Source organism: Centropristis striata, chromosome 12 (genome assembly GCF_030273125.1).
Source record: "Centropristis striata isolate RG_2023a ecotype Rhode Island chromosome 12, C.striata_1.0, whole genome shotgun sequence".
Lineage (NCBI taxonomy): Eukaryota > Metazoa > Chordata > Actinopteri > Perciformes > Serranidae > Centropristis > Centropristis striata.
Window position 1 is genome coordinate 22,276,525 of NC_081528.1, and position 26,739 is coordinate 22,303,263.

The window sequence follows — 26,739 nt, forward strand, 5'->3', positions numbered from 1 at the left end:
TCAATTTAGAAAAACAGAACGTTTCGTTAATGAAAACTTTTCTCAGAACTCTAAGATAATCTTGCAAATTCGGAAAAAACAGGGAAAATATTTCTCTTGGCAAGTGAATGCATTATTCTTTCCTAGTAGTAAGTTCATTGTGGTCAAAAGTAAAAAGTACCACAGATGAAACGTGTTGATTTTTATTTAAAAGTTACTGTCTCCAGACAAGTACAAATCAGAAAACAGAGTGACTGAAAGAGGATGGGATAATAGACAACAACTTAGAGTGTAGGCAAGAGTGCAGAAAAAAAATAAAAACACACAGAAATGGCCAAAAGGAAGGGAAAAAATTAAATTTTGTATATATACACATGATCTAATAAGAATTTATACCAATGTAGTGGTAAGTAACAAACAATAAACAGTACTTTTTCCTTAAAAGAATTTTCTTTTTTACTTACATAAAATAATTAGGCAAAACACATATAGGCTGTTCATCTACTTTATCACATTACATCTGACCACCTCATGTTTCATGTCCTAAGAAGCCAATTATCCACCTTTAAACATGACTGATCCTCTGACATGGAAGATTACTGTGAGAGAAGGTGACCTTCACAAGCATGTTTAAGGCTTAAGCATGGAATGACTACAAAATAAAAACCTCAGTAGACAAAACATTTCATTAAAACTTGTGTGTGACAAATATATGTCAAAATCTAAGCTTTGTCTAGCTGCCACAGCGCTGCTGAATAACTTTCATCTTCAGTATTGTCTCAATGACTACCTTTCACTTTGAACATTTGAAATCTTTAAGTATTTTGTGACAGGACTTTTTAATGTTGAGAAAACCTTAAAGCTGAATTTCACAAGTCTTTTCATTAGTTTTATCCAAACTAATTTACATGTAGGAAAAAAGGTAGAAACCCGAAGACATTATCAAGACAAAAAGAAAAAAAAAACGTAAAAATACAAATTTAAAAATCTTCCTTGACGCATGGCTTCACATGCTTTCATTTTTTTTTAGTTTTACTTACATTTCTCAAACTTTGTGACTGAAGGTTGAAAATAAGAAAACCAAAAGCACATATATAAAATCAGCACCGATTCATATATAACTTTTATTTAAAATGTAGAGATACCCATTTCAACATTATGCTGCTGGATTTTAAGAGAAAAAAGATGTGTAATTCTTTGACTGAGCTGCTATCTGCCAGAGCCCACACAGTGGCACTACTGGGAGAAAAAATCTGCTCATTGTTGGGAAGGGAAAGGGGGGGCGACACATTTCTCGAGTAGATGGAGGTTAAGGAGTGGTCCAAATCTTAGGGTAAGCTCTGGGACTTACTGCTTAACAGTGTGGAGCGTTCAGTGGACTCTGGGAATCTTCACAGCATAAAGGGATCATGACTGATTCTACGTGACACCTCACCATCTTAACCACCAGTGGTTATCAGGACCTCAAAATCAGGCCCGACGACAGGGAAAAGAAACTTAAGAGATAGCGGGAGGAAGAAAAAAAAAAAAAAAGAGCACAGAAACATAAAGACCTCCATCCACTTGGCTAACACAGTACAAGCAAGCTACTACAGTCTGTTTATAAATTACTACTTCACACCTGGTAACTTACTACAATTGTAAAAAGGGTTAGACATAAACAAAAAAATGTATCTTAAGTTAAACACACCAATTCATCCCCGTTTAAAAAAAAAAAAGGAAAGAGGAAAAAAAAAAGCCATTATGGATTTTTCTTCAGACATGTCTCATTTCTAATAGGATTGGAAGTGGCCTGTTACACTATCTCTGAACAGGAAGAGCTTACCCAAGATTATAAAAGTAAATATTTGAAACAATGTCCTCTCTGAGCAAGCAACACTGAGTGTGGGTTGTCATTGGTCCACGTGGAGTACAAGCCAGAATTTTTTTTGTTTGTTTTTGCTTTTTCTTACAGAAAACACTTCTGTTTCCGCATCTAAAATTCTCTTTAAATACAAAGCGCCTCTTCTGTTATCCCAGCGTCAAAATCATCTGGATAATAGCTTAAAACATGGACACCCCAAGGACCTAGAGGAAACCAAACGAGAAGAAAAAGCGTTAATGACCAGTTATAAACTTATGAGATGACACATGAGATGTTTGTGTTACAAAAAGACAACATAAAATAACCCTCTCTTGACTAAAACTATGAATAGAATGAAAATGAGTGATGTGGTGGTTTAGTACTCTATTGGTACAGAAACACTGTGGGACAGGGGTCATGGTGTGGAGTACATGGCGCATAGATTGATGCACATAATGTGGAAACAAAGCTCACAATAGCAACCAGGTTTTAATGTAAACTCAGATTTATCATAGGCTAATTATTTATAGGTTGTTTATTTTTAATGTATGTATAGTGTGTTTAGTGTAGGTTTGAATGCTGCTACTGGATGCTTGAAATTCCCTCGGGATAAATAAAGTATCCATCTATGCTAACACATTCAACAGCATCATCTAGACGTGCCGATCAGTGGGACGAGGAGAAGACAAACAGGAGCCCAGCTCCCAATCCTGCTGCTTTTGGGTGCAAAAGCAGAACGGGATGAAACGATTACTACAGCAATAACATTAACATATAGCCAAAATGGAAGGAACTGTCATTCTGTATTTTTTATTATTATATTTATTTTGGTAATTTCCATTTATAGGATAAGAGAAGCTTTCACTACTGCCAGTTACTACCGGTACTTATGAATTTGTACTAAACTTGCACCAGACCGTGAGTCCAATGCACTGTTACACCTCTAATGACAGTTATATGAAGAATGATCTTAGCCTATTACAAACCTGAGTAACTGACAATTTAAACTATTTGCTTTGCAAATTAATGCCATGAAAGTGGTACTTTTGTCACCTATGATATCTATTAAGGTAATGATGTAAACAATCAGATGAATACGTGGTTGGGATTCCTTACCACCCAGCGTGTCACATGTTTCTATCATTACAGCAGCTGCTTCCAAGGCGTTTAGGAGAGGAAGTCCATTTTACTTTCTAGTGCCGTTTTCAAAACAACATCTCCTCTACAGCCACATCATTTCTAGCATTGTGTGCAATTCGGAGCTGAAAAAAATGGATCTGAGGCAGACTTCTTCTAAGCGGTGGGTGTCAAATGCCAAAAGCTGAGTAGCTAAGTGTCTGCATGTTGTCTTTTTTGTTTAGAAAAAGCTTAATAAAACAAGACGCTCCGTGTTCGGGGAAGAGAAACAGTTTTCTGCTGTGATATTTCCTGTGACAATGAAATTATTCAAAGTTGACATAAAACACCCACACATTTTTCAGTGCTCTACTCCGAGGCAGCGTTAAAGGAGACCTGCATTTCAAAGCCCAGTCAACAATAAGCCCTGAGGCAGATCCCCAGGGTTTCTTAGGGTTGGGACATGTTGAAAAAACAATTTAAGGCCGGCCGTACATTCTGAAATAAATAAAATTTGGCGTGTTTACACAGGCAAAAATGGTGGCTTTGTAACCAATGAGAAATGTTGTATTTGGCTGCAGAGCACACAAGCCAGTCAGCCGAACTTGTCTAAATGTTTTGCACAGCTTTATTCAGCGCCCCAAATTCAACATGCTTGCAAGTGGTCCGTGTAATGCAACTGGTTGCAAGCCATCTATTCTCAGTTTACTTCCATAGTTATACTAATTTTAGCACAACTGTTTACTTTGAGCAGATCAAACATTGTATCAGCTCTCACAAGCTCCTCCAGCTGGCCATCACACAAACACACCTGGAGCCTGTACAAGTACGCTGTATATCTTTGTAGCACTATATATAAATAAGAGCAGTCGAGGAACTAATTTGAAGGTAGCCGGTAAACAAGGTCAAACAAATCTAGAGTGTAGATGCTTCTTACCGATTCATCCATGATAGAAGCAGGGTCAAAGTAGTCTGGTTTGAGCTCAGACCTCTCGCGGCGGTTCTTTGAGGGTGGCTGGAAGAGAAAGATTGTCTTTAGAGCAGATACTCCGCCAACTTTTCCAACAGCTGCTTGGCTGACAACCAATTCATATTTGAACAGTCTATAAACTATAAACATACTAAAAAAAAAATAAGGTCGATATATTAAAAAAAACAAAAACATTGTGGTATGGATTTTTACAATCTAAAAAAAAGGATATATAATTTCAGCTGATATTTACAGCATTGAACTCCTATAGCTCAATTTGGAAAGAATTCATCACGCATTCGAATGGAGTGAATTTAAAGAAACTAGGGCAGTTGTTCAATTTTCTGGTTGATTCAACATGACATTTGGATCCTTTCTCATAGAATGCAGCACTGGTGCTTCATCCAAAAGAGACATCTGTCTGGGATAAAATTTAGTCCTGGCTTTACAGTCATCCTACATGGCTCTGCGGTGTTGGGGTAAATGGTCATATAAATTAGTCATGTTTCTTCATGTTGTACCGACAGTTGCAAGACACTGTCCACAGAGGCTTTCATCATGTTTAAAAAAAAAAAAAAACAACCCAGAACCAGATATAGCCTTCCCCACAGGCAACAATTCTTTTTGATGATCTCTTTTGTCTTCTTTCATCATTTTTGATGTATCACGCAAAGATCAACACAAGATGCTTGTTATTGATTTTTGCATGCCAAACTCTTTTCTTGGAATAACTAACCTCCCCATGCAAGAAAAACCAGTAACCATAATGTTATTATATTTTGACATATTGTGGTCTTTGTCATGAAAAGGCTAACTTGGTTAGTCAAGCGCTAATAGAAATCAAACAGATTGGACAAATTTAAAGTGGGTGGAAAAAATTATGGAAACTTTTTTGCCCTGAAACAAAAGAAAAAGAAAGACTGCAGTATTTTTTGCTCACATAGAGATCTGATCTGCCTTCCCTGACATTAATTAGGATAAACAGATGACTGATGCTTACAAAAATCCCAACACATAAAATGTGTTTTTACTGCCCAATCTCCACCACACTGGCTTCCGAGGGTTTTTAGTGTGGCTCCACACGGCCCTCGATGGTGCTGTGAAGATCAGGATCTTTGGGCAGCTGGGTCTTAGCTGCTATTAAGTAACAAGGCTTACTGAGAATTTCGGGGCTTTCTGAGATTTTTGTGGATAAATCAAGAGTTTTGATGTTTTTATTACTTTTGTCCCCTAAGTATCTCAAAATGAATTCAGATTCCCAGCAATTTCCTTGCTGCATGACACTGTACATAAAATATACAGACCACCATGAGTCTCCAGATGTAACAGCTGGCCTTAATGTCCTGAGACCAGATGTTACACTGGTAGAAACAGCAACTCATGCTGCCTCCTAATGGCAATTTTACTAGGTGTCTAAAAAAGCATGTAAAAATGCCTGTTTGTTATGAAATCTGATCTTTTGGGACAGTCTGATTGTTCAGTGAGGCAAGCAGATGAGGGAGACGCTAGCAGGAAACTGAAGGTGTTAAGGATGCCGCTGACAAGTTCGGAAGGGATGACAAAATACAAGAATATGTAATCAATCACAGTGACTGCAACTTGTTAAATTATAAGCAGCATTAGTCATGAGTTATTGATGTGTTTTACAGGGTCTGTTATCTGTGTCCAAATGAAACTGATCCGTGAGTTGTACAAGATTTGTCTGTGATCGTCTTGCCCCAAAAACCACAGTAGGACATCCAAACACTTTGTTAAATGTGCATCTTACCAGATCAATGTCCATGGTGTCAAAGTCCATGCCTTCATTGAGGTCATCCATACGACCCTCAGATGACATCATCACATCCTCCACAATCGGCTCTTCGTCTTCCTCCATAAGCCCAGTGCCGCGACGACTGCAAACACAAACAGTTTCACAGTTATGGAAATGTATTTTTTTCACAACCGACTCTATGTGCAGGTGTGTGTGTGTGTCTTACATAGCATGCTGCAGATTGGTCCTGAGCTTGGCGTAGTTCATGGCTCTTTCCTGCTGCTGGCGTGCCTCTTCCTGCTGTCTCTGAGCCAGCATCCACGTCACCTGGGAACTAAATGCACAAGGGCGCACGAATTAGCAACGCTTTTAATCCACATGTGTTAACGGGAGATACCACAAGGACGTCGGATACAACTAGATAGGTGCCCCACTGGCCTGGCGCCTATGAAAAGTCGGGTTGGATAAATAAACTAATCAGTCACTGTCCCAGTAGGCCCAACATTTGGCAGGCTGTTAAGTACAAGCATTTTACTACCATTTACCCTGAAAATTAATAGCACACAAATGGGAAATTTAATTGAACTCGGTCTTAATGTATTTTGGCTCATATTCTAGTTCTCTGATGGCATTTTCAGAGAATAAGTGATCCACTGCTCTGAATGATGGGCCTGGATATGGGCCGAGATACGTTCATTAAATCTTGTAGTAGGCAGCATTAGAATGCAAGGAAATAACAGATAATTAACTAGAAGTTAATGTTGGACTATGAAATTTAAAGCTGTAAGAATATGCCTTGGGACGATTCTCAATGAAAGTTTGACAGGTTTACGTCGCAGAACTTAAACATTGATTTAAATACTCATATATGCCATCTGAGGGAACTTGCTTTTATATACATGAATAAAAAGCAAGAGTTAACCCTAAAGACATAAGTCAACCATTTTCATGTCAAACATTTGTTTCAAGGGAAGCAAAATGTGCCTGTTGCTTTATATAAAGGCAACACAAAAAAACATCTTTAAACAACAGGCGTGAGTATACACGTGATATCGGCCACACATCGTCTTAAAAAGAACCTGTAAAAACAGAAGTGCAAAAGTGCCTGTGTATTTATTGCAAATTGCCTTTTATTGCACCAAGATTTTGCATTAGAGTAGGGCAAGGCTGCTCTTCAGTTGCCAAAGCCATGCTGTAATTGCGTGTCTAATGACGCCCAGTACAGCGTCAGCAGCATGATGTGGCTGCTCCCTTCAAACAGCCTTGATTGCCTTGAAAAGTAGCCTCTGCTGCAGTCTATTGCCCAAGTTTTTTCTAGCAAACAGATTGTCCATGTAGACACCTAAGTATTTGTACGAGGACACCTGAATGATTGTCTGGTTTTTGACAACCGTGGTCTCATGGTCAGTCCATTGCCTCGGGTCAGGGCTCATGTGGTTTGGTGACATTTAAAATGAGATGGTTAGTGTCACACCACTTGATGAAGGTGTCTCTCTCATCATGGTTCACAGAAAGGTCCATGCCCTTCTACAGAAGGCTCAAAACCATAGAAATGTTATAATCTAATAACTACTGGGGTGTACTTTCCTGCAGTCTTTTGTGTAGACATTTTGTAGTTTGTGGTCTGGCCAAGTTAAGTGTTCTTTTGTTTTTATTACATTTCAGTAAACGAAATATGGTAAAACTATGTGCTGCACGAAGAACTAAAATCATCCACAGTGAAGTTGTTTTCATTTAACTTGGCTCAATAAATACATTCATTCATTCCTTCTCCTTAACCGATTATCCGTACTCGGGTTGTGGGGGCTGGAGCCGATCCCAGCTGACATTGAGCGAGAGGCTAACTAACTCTGGACAGGTCTCCAGACTATCACAGGGCTGACACATAGAGACAGACAATCACACCCTCATTCACTCCAACAGACAATTTAAAGTCACCAATTCAACCTAAGCTGCATGTTTTTGGACTGTGGGAGGAAGCCGGAGTACTCGGTGAGAACCCACGCTGACACGGGGAGAACATGCAAACTCCACACAGAAGAGCTGCAGGCCGGAGTCGAACCGACAACAGCAAGAGTGCTAACCACTGCACCACCATGTAGCCCTCAATAAATAGAAGATATTTTTAACAGTTATGTGTGAAACATCGCCATACGTACTTGTAATCCATGGGTGGTTGGTGGTGCTGAGGCGTCTGTTGATGGTGCTGCGGGTGTTGGTGGGGCTGCTGCTGGTCGTGGGGGAGGGGGTAGACCCCCATGAAGCTGTCATCACGGCCCCTCTTAGGGTCTCGCATGGCAGTGGAGGTGAGGTGGGGGGACGGCAACATGACGGGGGTCTGCATGCTCTGCTGCCACACCTCGCTGCTGCTGCTCTCCTCTGCAGGGCAAGGTCCAAAGTGTGAGACATTCTTGGTACGGACATGCTCATGCTTGTTTTATTAGACTTGTTATAAGGTCCCAATGTTTCACCCAAGTTATCAAGTACTTCCCAACTATAAATAATGTTGTGTTTTAAACAGTGTGGGAAAATGTAGGACCCTTATTGCATAGCAATGCATTTACACAAACAGTACTTGTAAGATATGACGGTACACAGAAGGTGAAACTTAGGATTCATAGTTCAGTGGTATGCCAAAAATTAGCCCGACAATGAAATCCCAAAGTAAGACAAACAAGAAGAGGACGCAAGGAAACAGATAATTCATGACAACACTAATATGATTTTGACCATATTATAATAGCATTAAGTGAGCAAACTCCTTGACGTCTGTTTCCCCTGCACATAGAAATGTATTTTGCTACTTTGTAAAAGCCACTGAATTTGACATTTATTATCCCTGAGACATCCTAAGTTATAAGTAGGGCTGTCACGATCATAAAATTTTAGTTGGTGATTAATTGCCATGCAAATAATTGGGCTTTCTGATTTAATTGTCCTTTTCTGGCCCTATAATGCCACACAGCGGCGCCCCTGTGTTTGGCCTTGAAACCAGACCTTAATCTATGTTGTTAATTTTAATGGCTGCTCATCAAAATGTTGGCAATGAAGAGTCAATTTTTCAAATGGTTTGCTGAAACAATGTTTCACCTCTCCCTGCTGCACAGACATATTCTAATGAACATGTTCTAAGAACTGTTGATTAATGTTACCAAAGTGGTAAAAAAAAACCTCAAAAAACCCGTTGTACATTAACTTGCATAACACCATGTTTCCATCCAACCATTTCAATTCAAATTGTCTGATTGTAAACGCTGGATGGAAGCAACAATTTATAACTTTTCCCGAAGCTGTCAAACACACTGCTGCACCTGTATAAATCCAGACACCTGTTATCAGCACCTTTTTTATCATATGGTCGCACATGAGCTGAAACAGGAAAATGTTTCCAGCAGCAGCAAGATCCTGACAGCCCAACTATCTTTTTTTCCTGTTTATTTTTTTTTACGTTGGAAACCACTGGCTTTAAATTGTCTTGATTACAGAATCCAGTGATTATGCACACTGATCATGTCAGCTCGAATGATCTCGATCAGGAGATTACATAATAGGGAAAGGCCTAGTCATGAGCAGGTCTTCAGCAAAGACGCAGACATAGATCTAAGTGACACTCTGTGATTGGTAAATTTGAGTCTTCTGACTCTCTCCTACCATCTGCTGTTTAATCTCCTCACCCATCATCAACTCGGTTGGCTGAGCCAGACTGGTAGGAACGCATCTGGGTTAATCTGGGCTACAACTCTGCTTTTGTAACACCATAGCTGGGCTGAGCTATAATGTATGTGGTTCTTATAAAGACCTATTTTTAGTGTGTTTTTTCATTGGTTGGTGTCAAGTAGTTTCAATTGACTGATGTTTATAGTTAATTGAAAAATGCCATTATCCAGTTTTAAAGCTTTTGTCTGAAGTGAAAAAAAAGCTAAGGAAACACTGTTATTCAGCCCATTATTGATGACTTTGTTGATTCCTCAGTGTGCACTACCTTCTGGCAGCTTCCTCTTGGCTGCTGAAGTTCCAGCTGTCACAGCAGGAGGCTTTATCTTCTTGGAGCGGACGGAGGAGCCTCTGCTAGAGTAGCCACTCATCACCGACATGGTGTCGTCATCGCCGCCAGCCTGCAGGGAGTTCCTGTAGGAGATGAGGGGGAGCCAGCAGTCCTCTCGCTGCAATGCCATCTGGAACGTCATGAAGCGCTCCAAGTACATGTGGCTGAGGAGAAGGAGGTCACAGAAACAGGATGAATAAACTCACGCATCTTGACACACAAGCAAGTGCACATTCCAACTGTTTTTTTAAAAAGCCCCACGTTAACCACGCAACAGAGACACCAGTTGCACCAGTTGTCACAAACACCTGTTACACTGAGAAGCTGAAGACCAGTCAGCTCAGCAGAAGAAAACTTACACAGTCCTCTTGTCTTGTCTCATAAGCTTAGAGGAGAACTCGCTGAGGATGTCCAAGAAAGCCAGGTTAAGGGGAGGGCCTCCTTCTCCCTGGGTACTGGGATCTTTAAATGCAAACTCGATACCATCCCTGAGAGATGCACAAAAACAGAGAGGAAGATTAACACACTGAGCAAAGCGGTGATGTGAAATTCAATGTAAACTGGTGTTTAACCATTGTAAAATTTGATAGTGAGCCAGGGACACTGGTGACGTGGCACATCTTTTAGCTAACATTTCACCAGCATGCATGTCTTAAATACTTTTCCCCCCATTGTTTATTGGAAGCTGCTCTGAAGCATGATACAAGTTTTTTAATTACTTAAAATGTGACTGTCAAACATTTGTTAATGTTGTTTTTAGCGGGGAAGAAAAGCATGTTAACACACCTACAATTCAACCCAGAACAAATTTGTCCCAAATCTTCAAAACAAGACAAAAAAGGATATGTTTTTTTTCATTTCCAAACACTTTTGATGCACATTTTGCATACTTTTTTCAAAATAAATCCTAGTGACTTAAGGAATTTTGCACCAACCTCTCCAGTTCTGTAACACTTATGGGCTTATCCTGCACCACCACCAAGTGGTCATGTCACATTGTGCTATATTGTACTTCTGTGCTACATCACATGAAAGTTTTAACACATACAAATACTAAATGGAAACGAAGCAGAATCTTTAGCCTGTCTTTCATTACTTAAATGCCTGTCGCACATCTGGCATATCGCGTTACATGGTCCACCCATATGTTGCACAAGTGTAGGGGATACCCAAGCTAGCATAGCAAATGTGCATACATCGGATTTCCTGGAACCTGACAAAGATTATAATATAATAATCCACCCAAGAGAAACAGAATTTATGTGGGGGATTACGTGCCTTTTATACACTAAATACTTAATTGCTGCTGAAACAAAACAACTGAATATGTTCTTAGTTTGTAATTTTGCCAGTAAATGTTTACGAATGCTAATAAAACATACATGATATAGCAACAGAACCAAAAATTATGATCACACATTTCACGACATAAGAGCATGCAGCTCTTCTGATTAGTGTGTGGGTCTCTTACATAGAGTATGCAACAGACCCAGGTTTTGTGTTTATAGAACTGTTGCTCCCCTGTGTGTTTGAACAGCATGATGCATGATGATTTTATACTTAGAAACACATGTAAGTGCATGGGAAAAGGCAAAAGTGCAACATTTGATCACTTAAGCCTGTCCAAAAATCCAAAGGAAATATAAAATGACAAGAGGAAACACAGTATTCAAACAGTCATTTGTCTACGATGACAGTTCCCAGATGCAAGGCCAAAAATGTAAGAAGAGCAATGTAAGCAGAACGAAGCCTTACTTGTGCAGCATAGCGATGGCATCCCTGGTTTTGACTTGGTCGAGACCGAAGGTTAGAGAAAAACGCCGGGCCAACTCTTTGATTCCACAGAATGAAGAGGAGGAGCGATCGAACCCATGACCCAGTTCAGACAGCATTTCATTGAACAGCTAGCAGGAAGAAATATGTGAAACATTAATAATCTCTTAAAAATTGGGCAAATTAACAAAATTACTGGAAGCATTAAAGAGTGAGCATAAGTGTGTACACTGACCTGCTGCAGACTGAGGATGAGTGTCTTGGCACATTGAATCTTGTCGATTTGCCGAGTCTTACTCATAGTCTCCTTGATGATGTCACCATAATCGTTGTAATACTAGAATAAAAAGAAAACATTATGGAGACATTAAAAATGTATTCTGAATTCATTAATTCCTGCAGCAACAGATGTGTCTAGTAACCATGTGTTGCTCCTGCTGTGTTTTTTTTTTATTCAAGATGTTCACTGAATTGCAGCAGTTTTTAAATGTTAAAAGTTCAATTTACCCTCATGTACTGCTTAAAGATGTCAGCTCCAGTCTTCATGTCTACCACACAGTAGATGATCAGTTTACAGTAGGCAGCGAGGAGGTTTCTTCTCTTGTGCAGAGCTTCAATCTTTACTGCCTCATCATCCTGTTGCCCATCTGATATGATTGGAGAGAAAAAAGAAAGCAATTCCACAGGCTGCACATTGCCGATTTGAAAAAACATCCTATCACTTGCTCTCCTTGCTTATTGGAGCACAGCAGAAAGTGAACGAGCTGCCAGAACTGAACATTTGCATTTGTACCTGTGCTATTTGTGTCATCGTCCTGGTCTATGAAGACATGGTTCAAGATGAAGGAGAGCAGTTCAGACTGCAGCGAGTCCTCTGGGGAATAGACCAGAGGCTCCAGGTGTTCCCTGCCTCCGGACACCATCTGGTGGCTGAAGATGAGCAGGAGATCACACAGGATGGTGAATGCCTGTAGGAGGAGAGAGAGAGGGAGGAAAAAAGGACGAAAAGTTTATTCTCACTGTGCATGAGTGCAATACAAAAAAAAACTCCTTGCAAATGAGGTTTTAACAAGGTTTCTAACAAGGTTTGGGAGTATAATTATACAGAGCACCTTACGGATTTGGGAAAATCTGACTTCTTACATCATCTGTGAGGCACAGATGGCTTTGGTAACAGGTTGTATCACATATAAACAAGGCAAATAGAAGAGATGCATGGAAGGAGCTTGTTCATGAAATAAAGCCCTTACTTTTACCAGCATTTTTTGGCCAAAACATCCACTGTAACAGCAAAGAATGACAGCAAAATCACCTCTCAACTAGGGCTGGGCGATATATCAATATAGATATATTTTTAAATTTGATATGGAATTAGACCATATTGCATATATCTATATAGTTTCCCCCCCCCTTTCTTTATATATAAATGCTGCCCTTACTAGAGTTTATCATATTTAGTTCTTTTGTAATGTTCATTATTCCTTTCTCATATAAATATTTTTATTTAGGAAAAAAAGATTCTATTTTATTTCATAGGCTATTTTTATTTAAATGTGCACCTTATGGAGCTTTGATTTGGAAAAAAAAAAAGGTACTCCTGTTACACAGTATTTATGTTTATTTAAATAAACGGTTTCAATAAAACTACATGTGACATGTCATATTTGGCTTTGACTTAACATTTGCTCTCACTTTGCGATAAAAATATCGGTATATATCGAATATCGATATTCAGCCTAAGTATATCTGGATATGACTTTTGATCCATGTCGCCCAGCCCTACTCTCAACAGTTAAAAGATTGTATCACCCTGCGCAGTTATTGATTATTTATTCTTTATGTTCTAGTTTTGCTTTGTTTTCAGGCAGATAATTCTTGTACTGCTGCTGTTGATTTGCTGTGCACGTGTCTATGTCACCTGTTCTTTGACAGCTGTGTTGACATTGGTGAGGTAGCGCTGACACATCATACAGAATGCCCTCATCTGCTTCCTCAGGGTCACCATGTCATCCTGATTTAAAAAACAAACCAAAAAAATCAGTCAGAATTTTTTGACAGTACATTTATATCCATCAGATTGACTTAAAATAAAATAAAACAGTGCAAAATAAGGACAATGAAGTTTGCTTTAAGGGACCTCACCTTCCTGGAGCTGCCCTCAGACGACTTGGCCAGGTGCCACAGGATCACATAGTGGGTACACTGCAGCGAATGGATGACTATCTGCTCACCAGAAAATAATGTACCAAGACGAGAGATTAATATTCATAACAAATTACAAACATTGACAAACTGTTTTGAGTCTTCACTTGTTGCATGTGTATATTTTGTACCTGCTCAGGCATGTCTCCATTCTCTATGCCCGTGTTGAGCAGTTTGAAGTTGCTGGTAAACAGGTCCCACCCCGACAGGTCATGTGCACTGCAACAAATTGGAGAAAGTTTCAGTCAGTTTCAGACATGTGTACACTGGTGTTGCACGAGATGGAAAGAAATCTCCATTTTGACTGATACTGCGACTGCCATATGACTCATTATGTCGGAGGAAACCATTTTGCATCATAATTCCCATTTTCTTTAAGACATTAAACTGATCATGGTGTGCCGATTTGGATACTGCAATAGAAAATGCTGATAAAAAATGTATACATTTTACAGCCCTAATTTACACAGAATCACAGCTAAATCACAGCTTATTTCTTAGAGCACAGGAGGCGTGGAAGGGGGAAGTGTATGATTAAAAAGGTGATCCGGAAAGAATGTCATACTTGTGAAAAGCTGTGATCCTCTTTAGAGTTGACAAAACCTGATAAGCATCATCTTCATCGGCCTCTTCCCCCTGGAAAGAGAAATTTTGCAACACTGTTAAAATTTTATAGCTCAAGACGTCCAGAGCCATGTAGAACAGATACGATTGTAAGTTTTCATTATTCTTTAAAACTAATATATATTTGATGACAGACTATTTTGTAAGGTTTTCTCAAACTGTTTCACATTTGCAGTATGTCATTCTTGAGAGGTATGTTTTGCCAAAAACAAACACCACAAAGCCACACTGCATCACTAATAAAAAAAACTTAAGCCAACTTACAGTCTCAATTACAGTTTCAATGACAGTGCCAATATGAGTGCTTATGTTAGGAGGCAGCAACAAACAAATAACAAAAGGCAAACATGGCAGTGATAATATTAGGTGGTAGAGCTGTTGGGCGTATGATGATCATGCCCAAAATAACAATGAATAAAAACATGCATGAATGCTGACTTTTGCATCATCTTCACTCCTACCTCTTGTAGAAAATCTTCCAGTAGCCTGTTGAACTTGTCCACCAGCTCATCCAGCAGCTGGGAGCGGGCAATGTCCACCTTGTTAAAGATTGTGAATTCCTCATTGCAGAGGGCATGGTAAGTCTTGGAGCAGACCTCCAAAACTTCAGTGTCTGTGTGCTTCCCCACAATTTCCTTGATCTGACGGAGCAGGGATTCCAGGTGCTGATTGGAGAAAAAGAGTGACACGTGTGAGAACAGTCAATGAGGAAGAAAAACTATTTCATGTTGAAGACACTGATCCAATTCATACATGTCTTACCTTCTCTAGACGTCCTGTGGTATAAATTTCCAGGTCAAAGAACTGAGGCAGCTGCAACAAGTTTGTCACCTTCTCTGCATCCACAGCGTACTGTAGAATAAACGTACAACAGAACATTTACTGAGTACTGAAAACACATCTGAAGCCAAAAGCCCCTTCAGAAGGAGTGCTTATTGAGACCACAGAATGGAAGTAACAAACCTTGGCCAGTAGAGGGGGCAAAGCCACAGCAAAGAGCTCTGTCATTCTGGTTCTGTCATCCAGCTGAGTCTTCTTCTCTTTAGCAGTCATCACCTGATCATAGATGAAGCATGTTAGATGCTTGTGCTCACAACTTATTTGCATTCACATATGGCAAAGGTCTACTCTTTAACATGTTACTTTGTGACAAGTTTCATCCTAGACTGGGCTATATCTGATTAATTTCTGTGAAGTTTGAGTTTGTGCCTTGTGTAAATTTTGTCACATTTATGGAGGCATTCTCATATGCAGGTTTTAAAATATGTTTTTGGATTTTAAAAAACTCAGAACTTTAACATTAATCAAACTTATCTTGTTGTTTCAATAAACCTTATTCTGGAAAGAGGCATCAGTAGCGCAAAATTCAAAACAAATTTAAGGGCCAGAGCAAGCTCCAACGGTTAAACCCAATAAAAAAGGTCTCAGTTCAGCACTATAATGTCTAAATCAAAACGTCCATTAGGTTGAATAAATTCCAAATTAATGTTAATTGTCATGTCAGATTTGGTAAACACAGCAGTCCAGAGGGAAATTATCTACAATAACAAGCAAAATATCTGGAAATATTTAGCAGGCTCTGTTATCAAACCTGACATCACAAATGTGTCAACACAAGCACAAAACATTGCCCTGCATTCACCAATATCAGCCGATTCCAAAAATAAAATTATGTCACTAATACACTAACAAATACAATCAGCCATGTGTAGAAAACAATCCTTTTATCTTTGAAAATGTCTCAAACACAGATTTTAGGCAAAGTAAAGAAGAAAAATGAAGGTTGAAAGGGAAAAACAAAAAATAAACCAATAGAATGTATGATTGAATCAGTTATTGAAAAGACAATAACTGGACAAGTTAAAATGTTAAAAACTTTATTTGGCCAAGTTTCCACTGACCCAGCCTTGAAGTTAAGCAAGTGATCAATGTTCAACACAACTTTCATGACTGCAGTCAGGGCCATGCTGAAAAAAATAAGTCCTTTAACATATGTTTTAAAGTGTGTTAGCCACTCTTACCCTCTTCCCTGTGCCTCTTCCAACAGGTGGGTGGCATTCAGAAGCCTGGCGCACAGTGCACAGCATGATCTCAATCAGGGCTGTCTCTTGTCTGTCTGTAAGAGCTGCAAAAACACAGAAAGCAATTAGCATGATCTGCAGCATGTGTGTGCTATGAACCATATGCAAGCAATGTGGGTTTGCAAACAAACAAACAAACGGTGACATACCTTCCTCTCCTGGCAATGGGTCATCTAGCAGTAAGCTGATCATACACTCCCAGTCCTTCAGTAGCTCTGCACCGCATTCCCAGAGAGAGTCCACTAGGTAGGCTGCATGCTCGTGGAGCTAGAGAGATAGGTTGACAAAAATTAATGAATGAATGCCTACATGTTGTAAATAAAGACAGAAACTGTAGCCTATGTGTAACAGTAGCCAAAAGCAGTCTGGTAACATACCTCGCTCTCCAGGAAGAAGAAGACAGTGGTCTTAATGAGGTTGGCGTTGGGGCTTTGTCTGCCTCTCCTCTTGGGTGCACCCTCCTCCTCTGGTTCTCGCTGGCTGAACAGTCTTTAGAAATATAAATCATTAGTTGGGTATCACACGAAAGCATGTCCAACAACATCATCCAATTGCATTTCTTAGAAGTGGCAAATGGCAAAAAAAATTAAAACTCAAACTCAGCTGAGAACTGACTGTCCTGTAAAATCAACGCTACCATTAAGCAACTTAAACTTTACAAATGTAGTTAGTTGTCATGTTGAACATGAGAAACAGTAATGCAAAAGTTTAGTTTTTATGCACACAAACATAATAAATGTATTTTTTCTAGGGCCGGGACTTTAACGCATTAATTAAGATTAATTCATTTCACAAAAATCAACGCGTTAAAAAAATTGAAGCATTTTAACCGCACTTATTTTTGCTTAATTGAAGCATTTTAACCGCACCGCGGACCGTTCTCACTGGATGAGTTTCAGGCGGACCGATTATACTGGAGCACCAACTAGCGTTCATGAGTTCAGACAACAAACTACAGTGAACATGAAGGAAGAAGCTGATGAGAGCACTTTGGTTGGCCCCGTGGATGATGGGACATTTTGTTACAAAAAACCAACGGTCAAATATTTATATGCGATTAAAATGCGATTCATTTCACTGAATTAATTACAAAGCCTCTAATTAATTCGATTTTTTTTTTTTTTTTTTTTTTTTTTAAATCGAGTCCCAGCCCTAATTTTTTCCCCAACAATTAGTAGCCTCATATAAAGAATGAGGCATCAGTTTGAATATAGCATCTTTAGTTTCTGCAAATGTACACAACGAAAACTACATCAGTTCAAACAAACAAAATGTTTTTGGTCTGACCCTAACCCAACCCGAAGGCAGGCAGGTGGGTTTTAAGTGCTTAACACCAGGCAGTGTTACGATTAAAAGTTTTACCCCTGACCATACCCAATTGAATTTTGCTGCAGCAAGGTGAAAAGGTCAGCAAAACTTAATTTTTAGCGGTTATGTTACTCTTTAAATTCTCATTAAAACCATGTTACATCCCTTTATCCGTCTCCTCCTTCATCTACATTTCTGAACTCATTCTATGCTTCTCTGTTCAGTGATACATTAGATCTCTGACTTACTTCTTGAAGAGGAACTCTCCAGCTGCAATGGCAACAGGCCTGTGTGCTGAGTAGACCAAGTGATAGACACTCTCACAGTCCTCGGGGGTCAACACCTCATCTGTACTACTGCAGAGGCAAACACAAAGACTCGGTCAACTTAAGTTCTAAAGCAGCCATCAAAGCAGCATATGAGAACATTGACGTAATGAAAACTGTTTACTGATATGTGGAAGTTGGCACCGGTACAGTACAAATAAAATACCATCAAGAACACAGCCACTTACTTCAAGACTAGAGTGAGTAGCTTAATTGCTTGTACCGCAACGTCATACTCTTTGTCAAGAGTCATAGAGACAATTCGGTCCTATGCGAAGAGAAAGACAACAGATTAAATTAGTTATTAAGATGAAAGGATTTGTTTGATTAACATGTTCAATCATAAATATATATCAACAGAGCATGATCCCAGTGCTTGCTGTGGTTTAGAAGTGTGAAACAATAAAGTTGGAGCTGTTGTGATGAAAGTGTCCAGCAGGTGGTGCTGACCTTGAAGCGGCTGGTGAAGAGCTCCAGTCTTGCATTGAGTTCTCTGTTGTAGTAGAGACCCTGCAGAGCTGTCAGACACTTCAGACGTACCTCGCCTTGCTGGAATAGAGAATTACAAAACAGTCATTTATCCGGCGCAAAGACCATGTTTTCACCTGTGTTTATAAAAAATAACTGAAATAAACCGACCTTAAACAATGGGGGGAAAATAACTAAGACTCACTGGTTTTTCTTTTTGATTGTCTACTAGACCTGTAAATCAATGCTGGAATAACATCAGGCTCCTATAGTGTGTTCTGATTTTTCGTGGCTGCAGTTAGTACATAATTGAGTCATTGATTGCACCCGTAACAACCTTGCACACCCACACAGGTGTTTTCACTTATTCTGGCTGATTAGACATCTGCTCCGGTTAATGTAGTGCACAGCTAAACAGGGAATTATGTGGCATCACTAAACTTCATGTAAAAATAGAATAAAAGTGTTGCTACACTAACAGGTGCAACAAGACTAATGGGACAGAATTGTAAGTCAATGAGAGCCCTGACAAGAGATGTGATCCAGAAAATAATGTAAAACACCCTTGGTGGACTGTGAGTGTATTGGGGCTTTAAATAATCTAAACAAAAAAATACAGGTAAAGGAATCTTCCTATAACCCACCTTATCGTGCATCGTCCATCCCACATACTTCAGATAGCTGTCGTTGAGGAAGGCATCGCTATAGAGTTTCATCCACACTCCAATCTCTTCTATACAGATTGCCCTGATTTCTGCTATCGCATCACTGTTGAAACATGACATCAGTATTTGTTTAACAGAATACAAAAAATGTTTTAACAACCAGTTTCAAAGTCAGGATGTGCATTATGTGAAGCCATACCGATATCGGTGAACGAACACTCCTTTGAATATTGCATTCATCATGTTTTCAATCTCATCCTGATTTTCTTGGAGCTGAAATAAAGAGCAGAACAAAACACATCAAAGGTGAATTATTGAGTAGAATAACTTGAACACTTAACAGTCGAATATAAAATCTTAATGACCAAAATGCTACAGGAAGAGGTGACCAGGAGGCATTGTTAACATAACAAAATATGTGTGACGGCCAACTATGCAACCATGCTGTGGTGTGGCTGCACAGTGAACTAACAGATGGATGCCCGGTGGGACTTGTTGTTATATAACCGAAAACGGACAACCCCAGCTGAATAACAGTCAGCAATTACACAGTCACTGCGGCTCCATCACCTACAGAGGTGTTGCAGTTCTAAAAATGGAACAGTATATGGTCAAAAGCTAGAGTAATTCAAAATGATTTACTCCAACATGTATTTTTGTGACTGGAGAGCTTGGTTGCAGGGTGACTGTGTAGAGGTGCCTTTTCTGATTTGCCTGATAAATTGTAATGTTACCTGCAGGTTATGCTGTGTGTCATTTTTTTTACCCATTCTGATTTCAATTATAGTTATTGAATTATGGCCCAAATTCCCATCATGAATTGAGTACGACAAGAAGAGCTGCCATGGGGCTGAGTGATGTTTTGATGTGAAAATTCACACCAGTCACATCACATGGGATGTCCATAAATGAAGCAACCCACTCCCATTTTCCTATAACAGCCACTTTTCATGACTTTAAAAACATAGTCGGACATTTCTTCCAATATGACAAGCTAAACTGATGCAGTGGGTGTTGAGGCCGCCTCATTTATTGTTTACCAGGGGTGGGAACATTACTGGCAGCTAAACCAGCTGGTTCTAATAAAACTCACACAAAAAACAACAAAAGAAAGCATAAACCAGTGGTTTAAAAAAAATTAAGTATTTTATTTAAGAAAAAGTAATTGCAATAATCTGGAAGCATGTTGAGTCTTCTGTCAACTTAAAATAATGATATCAAAGTGCAATTTAGTGACCACCACACCATTGACTGAATATTCTTTGTAAAACACAAGTTGGTCAATGTATTCTCGAGTGAGGGGAAAAAAGCAGAGCCTTCTGCTGTGTTGTTACTAATGCTTGGTATCCAGCAGTGAAAAACACCCTCTCTGATTCAATGCTAGTACAAGTGAGACCCATGAGGTCCTGCAACTCTGTACGGTGTGGATATTACATAAAAAAGCAGTGCATATATATCACAGTGAGTGCACACAACATAAAGGGTCTGTCGTTGCAACTTACGGCCAAAGTTACCTCTAAACCACTGATCAGAAATCACCTGAAACTGGTCAGAATTTGCTTGTCTTGTTTGACTATATCATCCAATGTATGTGTGTATGTCTAAACACAAAAGGCATCTGCTTAGGCAAACTGTATTATTAAACAAAAAAGAAAGAAAATTGCCATACGGCCACCCTTACCTCTTTTCGTTTCTGCAGAAGCAGCTCCAGTCTGTCATTAGCCCTTTTGGCCACTATCTTGTTCCTCTCTGCCTCATACTGGCGCTGAGTGTTGTCCATGTTGATGCTCAGGTTTAGAGCTACATTCACCAGAGCTGTCATCAGCTTCATGGCTGCCAAAAACACAAAGAACACCAAGAAATAAGATGAATGCACGCATAACACTAACTCTGTAATGTAGTTCTTCTTAATGGCTTACAACACCAAGTGATTGAGTTTACCGGACACATTTTATTTCCCTATAGTGTCAAGTTGTAACATAAATTTACCACTAGATAAACTGTGCCCCAACATTAAAGGCAAATGAAATACAGGAAATAATAAATAATATCATCATTTCAAAATTTGTTACACTTTTACTTAACTAATCAAGAACTTGCATTGGGACTACATTGGGAATTATACTAGGTAAAACAAGCGCCACACAGTAAGAACACAAATTTGTCCACTTTTAGCTGCATCTGGTACACAACTAAACCTTGTCTGAGTCCAGTAACAAATTCTTTTTACACAGGAAACCATCTAAAATTGCTATGTATAAACTGATCTATCACAACCTGACAGCCAAGACCATTGCAAACATCAAAACAGAAATGAACAAAGGACAAAGATGGTTTCCTAGACAGAACATTACATGAATGTTTTGTGGGCACACCACCCTTCTATGCAATTACGAAGTGTTGTTAAAAATGTATAACATTGCTACATAAAAGATACTGGCTGCATATTATGCGTGCATATTGCTGAAAACATGATCTGCCCCACTGGGAGCTTTTGGCACTTTATTTTAGCTGGTAAACCACCTAGGCTGCTAGTTATTTTGCACACTTGCACAACCAATGACAGAGTTTTAGGTTATTCTGCTTTTACAGGTGCAAGAAGAGGATGTACTTTCAGGCAAAGTTGGTGAAAGCACCTGTGTTTATATTCTCCTTACAGCGACTTTGTATGTTTCAAGAACATGTCATTACTGCAATAAACACAAACAGTGCCGTTCAAATGTACCTCACACAAACATAAGTACAGACACAGATCATCTTACCTGCCAGTGTTGAGGTGTGTCTGAAGGCTCGGACTTGGGAGTCTGATAGTCCGGTGAGAAGGGAGATGACTGTGTCCATCATGTACTCATCATAGATGATACTGTATTGACACTGGCGCACTAGCACAGCGATGAATTCACAAAAGCTTGATTTGAACTTTTTCCACTGGGGTCCTGCTATGGTTAGAGGGTAGTCACCACTGTCCTATAGAGGCCACAAACGGAAGAAAGTCAATACATGCAATGACAATACACAACTACATCCCGCAATAAGGCAAATAAAATAATTATAAAGTTGTATAGTGGAAATGGTGAAATTACCTCATCAAACTCTTCTGTCATTCGTCGGATGATCTCAGAGTTCTGCATGTTGCGGAACATTTCTCCACTGACCACACCTGACATAAACAGAAAGGTCAGACAGAAGAAAATTTAGAAGAGAGAGAGTACCAGGTATTTCTCTGTGGTTCTGTAGCACACTTAAATGTTGTGTTCTTCTCAATGCATTTAAAAAGGGCCGATCATTTAGTAGGATAACTTAAACAGGCACACACATACCTTTACATCCTGAGCACTGGATGAAGAAATTGATGAGATCTAGTAGCGCAACATCTCTGTCATGTTTGTAAGACTCAATCCAGTCATCAACAACAGACTGCAGGAAAACACAAACAGCCAAATTTAGATATTTTTTCATGTGACTGAAGATTTTACAGTGTGGCATTCTCAAATATCTTGCCATTCATACCTGCATTGCACTCCTGCCAAGCTTCACCACCTCAAACAGCATCATGTTTTCCATGCCATTTTCTTGGTGGTGGCCATTTATCCGGCCTGCTCCCTTCCCTCCTTTGCCTTTCTCCCCTGCTGCTTTCTTCCCCTTCTTTCCACCCTGGAACAGAATGGAAGACCATGAGGATTAATCAAGTGTGAGAAGCAGGGAAGACAAAGCTCATTTTTGTACAGTCCTCACACATATTTATAACTAAAAGACCCAAGGGGCAGAGAACCATTTTTCCTTTTATACCTTTCCTTTAGCTGGGGTTGCACTCCTGCCATCGAGATCCTCAGAGAAGTCTGTGTCTGAAGAGAATCGGGTGTCTGTGTCCCTGGAAGACACAAGAAAATATTAGATTCCAAATTCATACCAACCTCAGTAGGAAATTGAAAAATTGATGCGTGCACTTACTGAGTATAGGCGAACTCTGATGGTATTTCTGGTGCTGCTATCATTTCTGTAACATCTTCTGGATAACTTCAACTTATGACTGGCTTTAGATCCTCAGAAAACACAAGACGGGAGAGGTTGCATGTGACCTAGAATATGACACAGAACACATTAGAGAGCTACACATGCAGACATTCGTCATTTCAACACAACAACAATAATAAATGCAAACATCAAATATGTATATGTTCCAGAAATCACATCCTCTGTAGTGAGCAAATGTTTCTTTGATGCCGTTCAGAGAGAAAAAAAAAGGTTTCACATGGTAACAGTAGGCGGACACTAATGCTGCTGTCACGCTTTGCTGTCTAGCCATTGGCTCCCTCTCTTTCTCTGCTCCCCTTGGTTTACAGACAACGTCACGGGAACACTGGAGCGTCTTCCTCAATGGCCAAATATGGCACTGCCCTATCCGCCCCATACATATCTCAACCAATCAAAAGACAGTATCAACATCAACAAGATACTGCAGGCCACACAGAAACTATTGCATGGTTGTGATGTGTAAATTTGTGCCACATACATCAAAGGGGAGGACAGAGGTAACTTTTAAAACGAGGATTCTGACTTCGTTCATAATTCAGAAATGCATGTAAAATGCCTCTTCAGGAGTCAGGGAAGACAATAAAATCACTCCAGGGACAACTGTCCAGTCCTGAAAAGACAAACTTTAACTCCACCCATGATTTACCCGCTATGGGGGCAGTAGGTGCGTGTTTCTGTCCTCATACACGCCGTGATGACATACAAGTGTCACTTATTCAAAATTTATAATTGTGTTGACGAGTAGGTTGTTTTTTTCTTTAAAAAAACAACAATATATATACATAGTCAAATATATTTAAATCTGATATGCCGTCAGTCATGGTATTCCTGTAAACGATGGCCCACATGCAAAAGACCCAGAACACATTTTATGAATGTACAATGATCGACGTAAAATACACCTTCAAAACATTGTCAACGTAGATCCTTGCAAGATCAGCACAATGTATGAGGTAGCCGATATTTGTAAGTTTTAAATTAACTAGACATGTATTAATGTGAGGATGTGTTAAGGTGCCTATTTCCTTGTAAGTGAGGGAGACTGCATGACAAGACGACGGGACTCTATGGGTGTAACGTTAACGTTAGACTGAAAAAGTGGCGCCAAATCGGTCAATGTATCTCATAAACCTGTTAATGCGAAGCGAGTCCAGGCGATCTTCGATCAAACGAAATTGTAAAAGCCAATAGTGTGGACTCCTGCAAGTCAACTATGCCACAAACTACCGACTCAGTTCCCTCCAACAACGCCGACGCGGCTCCGCTCCTCCGCGGCTCCTGTCAAAATAGACACCGGTGCTCTGCTGGTGCTAGCGCCGCTAGCTCAGCTAAGATTTTGGCGTCAGCTAGTTGAAATTTGATCATGTAAGCATGCACTACTCAGTGCGAGGAAACTGAGATTTACCGGATAAGGAGGGCGACAGACATGTACCGAGCATTTTGGTTAAATATGGAGAATGTCCCAGCGTTTAGTGGCGCTACCGTACTTGGACTATAATAACAAAACAACTGTACTAGCGCTGCTAATGTTGGCTAGTGCACAATAACGCTAGTTACCAATGTTTCCGAGGACAATAACTACCTTATTTTCGTACACCAGTCGTATTGAGTGCTTGCCCGACGATAAAGCAAATAATCGCCGTAGATATGCTCCAATTAAGGAGCTGATAATAAGTAGCACCAGTTAGCTATGCTAACAGCTACCGCTAACGTTACCTAAAAAAACATCACGTCCTTGCGTCCTCCATCTTGCCTCGGGACTTCCAGCACCGTATTGCATAAGCAACAAACACTTTGTTTACAAATATATAAAGTGCAATTAAGTTGCTTGAAACAATAAAACGCTTATTTTGGCTACGAACTAAATAATTTGCGCTGCTGTGCTAAAAATGCAGCTCGTTAGCCTGCTAACAAACGAAGCAGCCATGTAGCGCAGCTAGCGGAGCGGCTTGTTCAGCAGCACCGCGCTCAGCTCCTCTACAGCTAGCCTGGTAGCAAAATACTAGTCAACTAACTTCCACATAGCTCTCCGCCATTTTACAGCTAACTTACCTTCTTCTCAAATGTAGTCCCGGCACAATCGTAACTTTTACTATTCTTAAACAGCCTCCGTCTGAATTCCGCTACAATTCAGGAGAAAAGAGTTTAAAAGTCGCGGTCAGAGGCGGTTTCGGACGTTCTCTCACCCCGCTGCTCCGTAGTTCGGTTTGTTGTTTCGACGACCTGGGAGGAGGAGATCCTGGAGCAGAGCTGCCACCTAGCGGCCACACTACCCGCTACATACACCGAGGATGAGCTGACATCTAGCGGCTACTGATGAACACTACATCTTAACCCGTAACAACCTTACATCCTTAACTCCATGGAGTCTGGAGCTATTTTGTCCATTATTTAATCTTTTTCATCCTGCCTGTATACACCATTTAAAAATGTTTAAATGCCATGTTGGTATATATTTTTTCACCCATATGACCTAATAATAACAATTGCTTTTTTATTCTGACTTACTGGATCAACATTTTGAACCAAAAAGAAACAAAGAAAACCTAACACAAATGTGATCTTGTGATTGTGTGTGATCCTGTCATCCAACTCTGGTTTTTCTTGTAGTGTGACTGTATTTTATTTATGTCTTGTGTGTTTAGTGTAACAATTTTGGTCATTTTGTGTATTTTTTTAGTCATTTTCTGTCTTCTTCTATGTTTTTTAGTCATTTTGTGTCTCTTTGGGTCATTTTGTGTCTTTTTTTAGTCATTCTGTGTCTTTTTTAGTCCTTAAGTCCAACATAAAATGTGATTTTGAATCTTTTTTTTACTTTCAAAACCCTATCATACTCAATAAAGAATTTGAAATGTTGCAAATGTGAACAAAGGTTGCATATAACATATAAGAGGGTTACATCCAGTTCTATAATTTTATACAAAATATATTTGGTCTTGTCTCCAATTTTACTTGGTATATCATCATCAAACTGAAACTGGCCTCATGGAGTTTCCAGCCAGAACTTTAGAGGTAAATTTACAGTAGGGCTCCACGCTGCTTTGTTTTCTAGTCTGGATGTGGTGAAGAAGTCATGCTTTGGCGCTTTTGGTGACTCCAAAGGGTTAAAGGAAAATTATATACAGCAGAACAAGTGGACCACATAGAACACATTTATGATGTGTTTTTTTTAAATACTACCCCTAAATCTCAAAGATCTGTGATGTGACATAAATGTTGTATTTATGCTTATGATATTTCTTATTTTAAAAATAAAAAAAAAATAGACACATTTTCTACTTACAGAAACACAAATTTACCTTTTTGTTTGCATCTCTACAAATTATATAAAAACTGTGACATTAATAGTGCCATTTAACAACAAATTATTTTTCAGATTTGTTTTTAAGTAAGAAAAAAATAATACATCAATAATAAATAAAAACAAGTAACCATTTGCCTTTTTGTTTGCATCTCCATAACATATATCAAAATTGTGACTTTATTTTGTTCAGGAAATATGGTCAGAACAAGTTAAATGCAATACAGGACACCCTATTAACGGATTAGAA

General features: G+C 39.4%; 1 protein-coding gene across 2 annotated transcripts; it reads right to left on the minus strand.

The window, feature by feature from the left end:
* Positions 1-166: 166 nt before the first annotated feature.
* Positions 167-25,397, minus strand: stag2b (STAG2 cohesin complex component b). Of its 2 annotated transcripts, none has more exons than XM_059345938.1 (34): positions 25,241-25,397; positions 23,105-23,232; positions 22,943-23,024; positions 22,664-22,807; positions 22,474-22,570; positions 22,237-22,313; positions 21,916-22,120; positions 20,835-20,986; positions 19,353-19,426; positions 19,133-19,256; positions 18,471-18,569; positions 18,209-18,288; positions 17,943-18,050; positions 16,764-16,875; positions 16,536-16,653; positions 16,327-16,430; positions 15,269-15,361; positions 15,068-15,157; positions 14,767-14,970; positions 14,247-14,317; positions 13,813-13,900; positions 13,622-13,702; positions 13,398-13,490; positions 12,273-12,447; positions 11,987-12,126; positions 11,715-11,816; positions 11,462-11,610; positions 10,066-10,194; positions 9,644-9,870; positions 7,821-8,040; positions 5,888-5,995; positions 5,677-5,803; positions 3,876-3,953; positions 167-2,046 (listed from the first exon to the last, which is right to left on the minus strand). In XM_059345938.1, the coding sequence occupies exons 2-34, from the start codon at positions 23,146-23,148 to the stop codon at positions 2,023-2,025; spliced, it is 3,819 nt and encodes a 1,272-aa protein (XP_059201921.1). In that variant the 5' UTR covers positions 23,149-23,232; positions 25,241-25,397; the 3' UTR covers positions 167-2,022. The 2 variants fall into 2 exon arrangements, with proteins under 2 accessions (XP_059201921.1, XP_059201922.1); XM_059345939.1 differs by lacking the exon at positions 25,241-25,397 and adding an exon at positions 24,771-24,941.
* Positions 25,398-26,739: the final 1,342 nt, after the last annotated feature.